The following is a 10946-nucleotide window of genomic DNA, read 5'->3' as shown; positions in this document are numbered from 1 at the left end:
CAGGACCTGAGAGCAATCATGTGAACAGCTAAGAGAGCTTTTAGTGAGATGGTGGTCTCACAGAGAGCCATAATAGAACTGAGGGTGGAGGGGCTGGAGCATCAGCCTCGTAAGAGTAGGCTTAAAAATTAATTGAGTCATTTACTTACTCATTAAACTAGTCAGCAAATATTTATTTAGCACCTACTATGTGCCAAGCATTGTTCCAGGCACTGGAGAAACAGTGGCATAAAAGGCAGAAAGGGTCCTGCACACAGAGCGGAGGGGAGACAGATACCAGAAAAGGAAACAAATAAATACACAGAATCATTCCAGGGATGATAAATTCTGGGATGCTAATAGAACAGGGTGATGTGATGAAGAGTAACTGCAGGGGAGGGTGTGCAGCATTGTTAGATGTGGCCCTTGGAGAGGGCTTCTTTGAGGAGATGGGTGAGCAGATTCCTGCAGCATGAAGCAAAAGGAGAATATAAGACTCAGAACAAAGAAGATGGGAAGGCCAAAGCAGGGGGAAGGCCAGGAGTGTGTATTGGATTGTGGAATGAAACTCGGAAAGTGTCTATGGAGATGGCAGCTCTGCACAGGAAACAGAGTTCACAGCCAAGGCCATCTGTTGGACAAAGTCGGCCAGGACCAGAGTCAACTGACTAAAGAAATTGTTCAGGAAACCATAACTGGTCCGAAACCAGGATCCCAAACCAAAAATACCGCTGCTTTAGGTGACCAGCTAAAGGGTAGAAGCAGAGGGTGCCATATAGAATAACAGGAGGGCGGGCCAAGTCATACTACAAGTGAATTCGGACTCAAGCCTGAAAGTGCCTTACACTGAATTGCAATGTGTCCCCCACAATTTGTGCACGCAAATTGTATGTCTGGCTAGAGCTGAGGAGATGAGAGTGGCTTCAGAGAACATCTAATACAAATAATACTTACTTGGGCTGTGAACAGGCCAGTGATCCCCAAGCCTGAACTAACATAAGATTCACTGGAGTGTTTGCGAAAAATGCAGATGACTGGGCCTCATTCCCCCAAATTCCCTTTCATGATGTTGAAAATGGGACCAGGAATCTACATTTGTGATGCAAGTGGTCTCCAGCAGGCCACATCTTGAGAAATATGGAAAAGGATTCACCAATGGGCTATAGGGAGTGCGTGAACTCCTGGGAATGGAATAAAAAAGTATGAGTGTTTGCATACATGTACTTTTTTTCCTAGGAAGAGGGTCCATATCATTACAAGACTCTCAACAACTTGAGAGCCACTGATCTAGGCCTGCCTCTTGTCTTACAGAATAGGAATCAGAGTCCCAGGAATGTAATTGAGTCGACAGATCCACACACTAGAAGACGGCAGAATTGGGCTGTCTCTCCAGGCTTTCTTCTTGTCAAGCCCCTTACTCTCTTCTCCCACTGTACTGACTATAGGGGTGGAGAAGAGAAGGAGGAAGGGGATTGAGCACTTTGGGGAAAAGTCATCAAAGGCTCACTCTCCCCATTTTGGCCCTAGGTGGGATAGATCAGCAGAGTGGAGGATTAGGATGAGGACCCAGTCATTCACCTGTACTGCCACCCCAAGCCCTGACACCTGTGGAATCCTGCCTCCAGTAGGACTTATAGCCAGGACAGAGGGCACACATGCCCTTTTTGTTGGATGTAGTGGTGATGGAGTGGTGCACTTGTGAAGATCTGTCTCCTTATGCCTGAGCAGGTGGGCAGTTCCAGGCTTTCCTGCTTACACTCGGTTTTCCATCTGCCTATCTCCTCAGGCCAGTCTGGATCGTGGCCTCACTTCTGGTAGTATGCTCAGATCGTGCTTCCTCTTGGGTCTTCCTTTCATTCTGGATTCTATGTCACTAACCCCAGGGGGCTCCTCAAATTTAGTATGTGTCTTGCTCTTTAGTTTTGGCCCAAATTCTTCAGACTCTGGCCTCAGCCTGAACTTCTGAATTTACTAGCCTTGTTCCTCTTCCTCTTCTGAACTAACAACTCTCAGACTTGGCCTTTGGCTCTTTTCTGTCTTCACTATTCTGTCCCGGTGATAAGGCCCATTCAGTCCTGGCCCAACCTGGCCATCTTGTCCTCTTACTACCTTCTATTCAAGTCTAAACTGATTCAGAATTCGACCTCTCCTTCTGTAAGATAACCACATAAGAAAGTTGGTCTAATACCCTTTCTCTGCCTTTACGTCCTTGTCCCTTGATCAATGACTTGTGACTCTCTCAAACATTCCATGTTCTCTCAATCTTGTTTCCCGACTTTGCTTGCCAAGTCTCTTTCTCGCCTATTTTTTTTTCTTTTTCTTCCAGTTCTTGCAATCCTTCTCCCGTACTTTAGACCTCCCTTGGTCCTCCCTGGCACCACTTTGCTTGACAGCAGAACCCAGGAATAAAAAGGTGCCTGAGTCCTTTCTGTTGACTAATGCCACCTTTGTTTTGGTGCCAGATTTGTTTTCGAGGCAGATGTCCAGGAAGGCTGGGCAGTAGGCTCAGTCCTGCAGAGCACACCATAGGCAGAGGAAAGAAATCTGCTTTGTAATTTTCTCAACAGCCTTCTCAAATCTGTGGGCGATGGCTCAGATACCTTGCCCTTAACAGACAAGGAAATGAGCTCAGAGCTCAGGAGATTGGCCTCAGGTCCTGAATTAAGTCAGTGCAGAGTGGAAATGAACACAGAGCCCTCAGACTGAAAGCTGTCCAAATAGCCGCATGGAGTAGGATCACAGCCCACTGTCTTTCAGAGCCTCAATTAGGGCTGTCGCTCTGTGGACACTTGATAGTTACTGGTAAGTTGTTTTAGACTTTCCTGATGATTCTTTTTCCTGTAAAGGAGCTGCACAGTGAATTCCTTGTTGAAGACTAATAATTTTCTCTCTTGCCTATGACTGAGGCTGTTTCTCACGTCCTGGTTTCACTTGTCCCAAGGATTGAAGGGCGGGACATTCCCCTTTACTTCCCCCCACCCCATCTGGAGCCTGCAATCAGGACCAATGAAAGCAAAGTACCTCATCCACCCAGTGACTAAGACCTCAGAGTATTTAAAAGGTTGCAAGAATGGGCTGTAAATTGCTTTTGCTTTTTTGCAGACAGGCATACTCTCATCTGATTTGGGCCATCACTGAGCTGCAGATTGAAGCGGGGGAAAATAAGCTCCCAGACTCCCTGCTACCATGTGCTACGACAAATGTGCACGATGCATCGGGCATTCCTTGGTGTGGCTCGCCATCCTCTGCATTGTAGCTAACATTTTGCTTTATTTTCCCAATGGAGAAACAAGGTATGCCTCTGAAGACCACCTCAGCCGGTTTGTGTGGTTCTTTTCTGGCATTGTAGGAGGGGGCTTGCTGGTAAGTTGTTCAAAATTATTACAACCTTAAAAAATTTTCTCCTGGTAAATGTGTTGTTTTCATGGAAAGTTTTCTATAATGCATATTTCCAGATCCAGTGATTTTTGTTCATTCTTCTTTTGAAAGCAGATTATACAAAAGTTGAGATAGATATAGTGTATTAATTTTATTAGATGTCGTTTTACAAAATCTTCTTTCAGTTAAAAGTGAGCTACCTTTTTGCTAAACTCTCTTACTTTACAACTAGAAACAGACACTAGTTTTTAAATCAGATTGGAGAAACCGGCATTTCTAGTCCTGGAGCCAGCAATCATTTAACGTTTGCTCTGGGGAACTAGAGGAGTCGTCTGGGTCTCAGACTAGATTAACAGAGTTTTGGATTCAAAATTTCTGCTCTTTGTTTTCAGCCATCTGCAACAGAAAAAAAATAATAAATTATGAATGCATTGCTATTTAGAAAGAACTATAAATTTTCTCCTTTATGTAATCCTGGGGTGTGGTGTCTAGGAAAAATCCTACAGTTAGCAGCAGACCAGTGTATGAAGCTAGTAGTGGAATGTGTTGTTTTTTCCAAGGTTTGTTTTTAATTGAAGTGAGAAAAATTTGCCTGCCAACTTTGGAGCTGAAAATATTAGCTTTAACCACAGCCTGGAAAGAATGTGGACAAATTTGAGTTTGCTACTTTAATGTGCTGGGATTGAGAATTTTAAAGAGAAGTTTTCTTAAATTGCTAATAATGTACAAAATAGTTTTGTTAGTCAAATAAAGGATATTAAAACATCCAAACTTGATACACTAATTGTGGTTCTTTAAATCTGTTTTGAATTTAAGCATTACTATCATTTTAAAATAATCATTTGTCCTTAATATAATATTACACTGTTTAAACTTCTTTTGATCTCAAACTCAAAGTATTTCTTACTTAAAGAGCTGTTATGAAGCTACAACCATTCAATCATATCTTCAAATAAGCAGTTCACATTTATTATACAGAGCTTTCATCTCTCCCATTTACAAAAATGTTTCAGTTATTCTATTAAAGACTGTTGGTATCTTCAGTTTTACAATGAAAAACAAATGAGATTTCAAGACAAAGTCTAACAGCTCCAAAACAGCATTTGTAGCTAGGACTATGTTAGGAATTCTTGCGGTGTAAACGAACACATTCATAGGTTACTATTTTGGCCCTCCCATACTACAGCTTCACCATAAAAAATGTTTTGACACTTTACATGAAAACAAGTAGACGTTACATTTAGATTTTTTTTTTCTCTTCATATTTTTACACTATTTGAGATACTTGATTAGTGTAATCCAAAACCGGTCAACACCGTCAGAAAGAAATATATTTTATCAAGGATGCTTAACCTGACCCTTATGGACTTGGGGAAAGACAATAACTTTAATTTGCTTGTTTTCTAACTAGATATTCCTGCCAGCATTTGTCTTCATTGGGCTGGAACAGGGCGACTGCTGTGGCTGCTGCGGCCACGAAAACTGTGGCAAAAGATGTGTGGTAGGTACTCCCGTTCTGGTGGTGAAAATGGTTTCTACGACGTCAGTGCCACACTCTGTGGCTCACTTCTGGTGTTTCTCCTTTTCCTAGATGCTTTCTTCTGTGCTGGTTGCTCTCATTGGAATTGCAGGATCTGGCTACTGCGTCATCGTGGCAGCCCTGGGCTTAGCAGAAGGACCAATATGTCTGGATTCCTCCAACCAATGGAACTATACCTTTGCCAACACGGAGGGGCAGTAAGTAATTGTTCCTTAACAGACCACACGTTCTTATCCACCACAAATGTAGTGGCAAACCTATCAAACTAAAAAGACATCAGTCATCTGTTCTTCCATCCACTCTACTAGGTTTATTGGTATGGGCTCGGATACCACTCAGGCAACAAGTGTCTGAAGATAATGCTCAGTCTCTGACCTGGAGAAGCTCTAAGGACTTTTTAATGGAGCCACTGATTGAGTCTTCCAGTTCCACTGTTGCTTCTATTTTAAAGATGAGTAAAAGAGACACAGAGAGATGAAGTAACTTATTCAAATTCACATTGCCAGGACATGCAGTCAGGACTTGGACTCAAGCAACCTGGCTGTAGAATTTGTGCTCACATGTAATATGTACACTATTTCTGAACAGTGTGCTGATTTTACTATTTTGAGACAATATTATGGAATTTTTATATGCATGATAACTTTGTGAATTTAATTAAAGCCTAGGGAACATACTACCTTCCCCCACACACTTACATATAACATAATAACTATGTACAATGCACCCTTTATATATAGCACCCAGTGCTACATAAGACAGTTTTATTCACGACTTTAATATCAGGATAATTTAAAACGTTCCGTTGTTTTATGTTGATACTTATTTCTTATCTGTATTGAGAAAAGAACAGAAGTAGATGATAGAAACTGATGTACATAATAACAAACAAAATGACATCCTTCTTTAAATTTCGAAAGATTTAGTTATGAAATTCATGAGTATACATAATATGAATAATGAATTTGAATTGCCCTTATATTATGAGGAATTTTTGTCTCTCATGAATTTTTGTATAGCATATAGTGAGGTCATAGGTTGAGTATGAAATTAGATAACCCTGAGTTTGATCCTAGCTCTGCATGTAGTCTCTGAGAAACCAGGAAAACGTGAACTGAATTTTCTACAGTTTTCAGTTACTTCATCTGTAAAATAAAGCCAACGGCAGTTGTCAGGAGGATTAATGAGATACTACATGTAAAATATTTGTCATAGAAGTTGACACACTGTGAGTACTGCCACTGTTAGCTGTTAATATGATGCACTAGCTTACAATGAGTACGGCCCAATGGTAGCCTCCATAGTTGAAACTGGTTATTCATGTATGCATAGACATACAAAACTGCTGCACACAACTATCTCTTAAAAAAAGTCATGACTAATGTATCTGGAATTCAAGGAGAGGTGATAGTATCACTAAATGTTTTTTATAGCTGTTTGACTATACACCCCTTCATGATCCACCCCAGCTTCTACAAGAAACCTTCCTCTGTCTTTCCTCATTTCAACCTGTCCAGAGATTGCAATAAGGTGACTAACTAATGGTGACAAGCTAGTAATTAGTTATTCAATAACCAAGTAAGCCAAAGAATTTTTCTACATTGTGTTCTGAAATTACAGGGTTTTATTTCAGTGACATACAGAAAGACAGGGCCAGAAGAACAGAATTTTTTGTAATCAAAATTGAACTAATTAGCTCCATGAAACATTCCAAAGTTATTTCTCGAATTCCCTTTTGTTCTGTTGTGGTAGGAAGAAATGATAAGGGAAGAATTACACCATACCTCTTTGTGGAATTAAGTTAATCCTAGATTTTCCCACAGGATTAAATACTATTTTATTAAGAATTCAAATACTCTATGATGTAGCAAAAGTTGAAACTCTGGGAGAGGAGTGAGAGAATTTTTCAGATTGTAAGAATATCCAGATATTTAGAAAGTCATTTCACAAAGTGATTTTGGATTGTATGTGTCATTTAATTACTTTTAAAATGTGTTGATACCTACTATGTGCCAGATACTGGTCTAGGTGTTGGATAAATAATGATGAAACGTCTGGTAGTTATTTCATGGAGCTCAGACTTATGGAAAAGATACAAAAGTAGGTATTCTCCCTGAACTAGGTTAAATGTCCTTCTTCTGTGGTCCTTTCACACTTAGTCTACTTGATTAGTACACTTGTTGCATTGAGATTGCCAATTGTCTCTCCTCTTAAGCTGTGCTTTCTAAGACAGAGCTCATTCCTGAGTTCATTATTGTATCCCTAACCCTGGCTGGATGTCTAACTAACACTGAGTGCTCAACACTCTTTGTTGAATTTTATGTTTATCATTGCAACAAGATCTGGGCTAAATTCTCATTTTGTGTAATGACTTGGATTGAAAGAATTTGATATAGGTCACTGAATTGATTCATTCCTTTTTTTTCTGAATGACAAAAGCACCACACAAAAAGTAGCTTATGAGACATCCCATTAGATATGGTCGTGTGTCAGAAATTTCTCTTTGTATCCACAGATACCTTCTGGATAGATCCACATGGTCCCAGTGCGTTGAACCCAAGCATGTTGTGGAATGGAATGCCTCTCTGTTTTCTATCCTCTTGGCACTTGGTGGAATTGAATTCATCTTGTGTCTTATTCAAGTAATAAATGGAGTGCTTGGAGGCATATGTGGCTACTGCTGTACTCATCATCAGGTAAGAACCTCTGTGAAGATGTCTTAGCTTGGCCCTCGTGTATTCAATTACCATAATGCACTAATGTTTTCACCTTAGAGAAAGAGGCAAAATCAAACATTGCTCAGTCTACCAAAATTTATTTCTACATGGTCTTTGTGGCAAAGCATTTAATGCATTCAGTTTTGTTCTCAATAATAAATTTCCTTGAATGTCACAGTTACTGAGTTATCTTGTTTCTTTGTAGTTGGCTCTGTGAATACAGGAAACTGCCATCCACAAATTGCCCCATTTAGGAGTTAACCTACTGCTCCTTTCATTACCCTTGCTCTGGCTGCAGACACTAAAGAAATGTCCTCTCTTTGCTTCTCTCGTGTTCCCAACTAGTATTCACAAATAATAGCCAACATTCATTGCACTAGGTACTGTGCTAAACCCATATTTCAGATGAGACTATGACTCAGAGGTTAAGCAATATGTCTAAAATCACCTAATCAGGAAGTAACAGGCTTCAAATCCTGGGTCATTTAATGCCACAGCACTGCTCTTAACCTGTATGCAACATTTGCTATTCTGTTGGGTTTTCTACAATTTCTTCCTAATAAGGAGTCAAAAATACCCAAATAGCTAAAAGTAGAGAATCACTAATAGCCTTTCGATAGCAGCTTATGAAAAGCCTTTCACTGTGAAAGAAAACCAGGAAGCACTTGTTTCCTGGGGATATGATTTCAGAGAGAAATATGCATTTGTTAGTAGTGGGGAAAGTTTTTGTTTCTAAAATCTCCTAAAAAACATATTATTGAATTGATGGAAGTCCAGCTTTGCTCCAATTTTGGGGGGTTTGTTTTATGTCTTAATCTGTAGAACAAGATTAAGAAACAGAAACTAAGTTAATTTATATTTTCCTAACCATTTACTTCTCTGGTCCAAGTGTTCTTAACTTTCTTTTAAAATAAGACTAAACCTAATGAGCACCATTGTTATCATAAAAATCTTTTCTAAACAAATGGAAACTTTCTATAATTTTTGAGGAGAAGTTAAATAAAAATTTAGTTGTTCTTATCAGGCAAGTACAACAAGATTAATAATTTCCTTGGGAGCTCGCCAAATTTAAAAAAAAAAAGGAGTGGGAAACCTTTAATATGAAGTTGTTTCCAGGCAGTACGGGTGGGGAGAGGCAGAGAAGAATCCTCTTGGGATTACTATAATATAACCTATCTTTAACCTTGAACTTCAGACAAGGCAGAGTTTAAATTAGATGAGGCCTGACTGGACTTCAGCGTGCATGTATTTTGGGTACAGGCAAAACATGTCAATGACCAAAGTTGTTGTAGTGGTTTAGCAGAGTGACACTCTCCTCTCGGAGAGTAAATAGTTTCACTGGATTTGCCATCTGAGTCACAGCAGGGATGGCTTCTTCTCAAACACTGCAGTACAGATCCATTAACTTTGTTTATAAGACAAAAGTGACTTTCAAAGGGCAAGGTTTTTAGTATAGATGAGTCAAGTGTGTAACTTGGTAGCATTTAATTGGAATGCCCACTTCTGTGTGAAACTCCCACAGCATTATCTCTTAAATCCCTAAGATTAAAAACCTACCCCAAACATGTTCAAAGCCAACCCAGCATTGTTAAGCTACAGTTTCCATGGCTCCTTTCTGCAGCTTTTACTCAGAGAGGACAACGGGTCTGTCTGGTTTGTTTAGGAAACATTTCGTGAGCATTGTCTAAGCTCTCAGTGTTATTGGCCAAAGCTCTGCTGAAGTTGAGATCAGTTATGTTTGCCTAAAACAGGAATTTAAAAAGACTGAAATGTCATCATTGTTTGTTTAGCCTGATAGTAACCTAATGCGTATTTCATTTTCTTTACAGCAATATGACTGTTAAAATCAACCACCCCAAGACAGAACCACAACCTTCCTTTATTTCATTGTAATTTATATATTTTACTTGTATTAATTTGTAAAACTTTGTACTAGTGTATTATACATCTTATATTCTACTTTTATAAATGTGCGTAAAGACTGGCATCTTCACATTATTTCAGTGTTTGAACTTAGCAAACATTTTTTAAGGAATGAGAAAATAAACTATACTGTGGAGATAATTTACAGATTGAGTGAAGTTCTTCAGTATACCTGAGGTAAACTCTAACTTGAGGTGATGTTTTTGAGAAATATTACAGAGATAAATATTACATTTCAATTACTATTATATATACATGTGCTTGTTTTTATTAAACGAAAGATTTCTAGTTGCTTTTTTTAAGACCATGAAGGAAAAAATCCTACAACTTGAAAAGATGTTCTTTTCTACTGTTTATATGGTGTTTCCCATTTATATGCTTGCAAAATCTCTAACATGCAGCCTCTTTGAACCATTTCACATTCTGAGAAGAGACAGAGCCTTGCCTAGAGCGGGAGGACTGGCTGAGAATGCTCCAGGCTAAATGAGTGAGTCAAAAAATGCAATGCTGCTCATTCTTAACATGTGGAAAGCTTTGTGTCCTTCAAAGACAAGCTTTAAGGATCATGTATTTAAAAATAAAAAGGTCTGGATGATTTTACAGGAAGAATGATGGGAAACAGAATAAAGCAGTTGATCAATATCATAAGAAAATGGGGGAAGGGTAAGAAGGTGAGGCAGGAGGACCAAAAGGAAATCCCCTCAACACTTGCTTGTTTATATACAACAAAATAAAGTATTCATTACCATTTTTTTCCTATTGTTTAGTCTCATTATCCTTTGTTTAAAATTCCTCCTTTTTCCTTCTTATTTTTTTTTTCCAGGCTGCAAGTTGTTCAGCCTCTGTCTTCTGGTTTCTTTATCCCACTTTTTCTTCCTTCTCTTCTAGCTTCCTTTGCTATCCATTCATTGCTATTACTATGCCATTCCTTGGAATCATCATCTCAATTAGGTATCTTTCCTTTCTACTGGGTGCCGCAGGCATCAGGCTCCTGGTGAGGGTAACAGACATTTTCTTTCTTGTTTTTTTATATCTGTTGTACAGAGTTGGGCTCTTTCAGATGACAAGATTCCCTGATCTATAGGAAATTGTCTTCGGAAATTTTCTGCTTTTAAAGTTGTCTGATGGTGGCCACCATAATGAGAAGGTATTTATTTCTAGATGTCATGCCTTCCTAACAAAAATATTTATGGTTGAATTTTAAGGAACACAGATGATCATTAACTAGAGGCTTTGATATGCTTGCTAAGTACAATAAGGTTGGTCAAAAGTCACAACATGAAGCAAAAAATTGAAATGAAATTCAGGACACAGAGACAGAATTGATTTTGTTCATATCTATATCTGTACAGGTGTTTATTTGCCTGGCCAACAGACAAGTTAATAAAGAAGTTTCTTGGCTGTTAGAC

At 39.0% G+C, this 10946-nt stretch overlaps 1 protein-coding gene across 1 annotated transcript; it reads left to right on the top strand.

Moving 5' to 3' along the window:
• Positions 1 to 3050: 3050 nt before the first annotated feature.
• Positions 3051 to 10289, top strand: TM4SF1 (transmembrane 4 L six family member 1). Its single transcript, XM_039855050.1, has 5 exons — positions 3051 to 3342; positions 4769 to 4858; positions 4949 to 5094; positions 7413 to 7593; positions 9444 to 10289. The coding sequence occupies exons 1-5, from the start codon at positions 3166 to 3168 to the stop codon at positions 9456 to 9458; spliced, it is 609 nt and encodes a 202-aa protein (XP_039710984.1). The 5' UTR covers positions 3051 to 3165; the 3' UTR covers positions 9459 to 10289.
• Positions 10290 to 10946: the final 657 nt, after the last annotated feature.

The sequence above is a fragment of the Pteropus medius genome, unplaced genomic scaffold (genome assembly GCF_902729225.1).
Source record: "Pteropus medius unplaced genomic scaffold, Ma_sr-lr_union100, whole genome shotgun sequence".
In the NCBI taxonomy this organism is placed as follows: domain Eukaryota; kingdom Metazoa; phylum Chordata; class Mammalia; order Chiroptera; family Pteropodidae; genus Pteropus; species Pteropus medius.
This window is presented reverse-complemented; position numbering and strand designations above follow the sequence as displayed.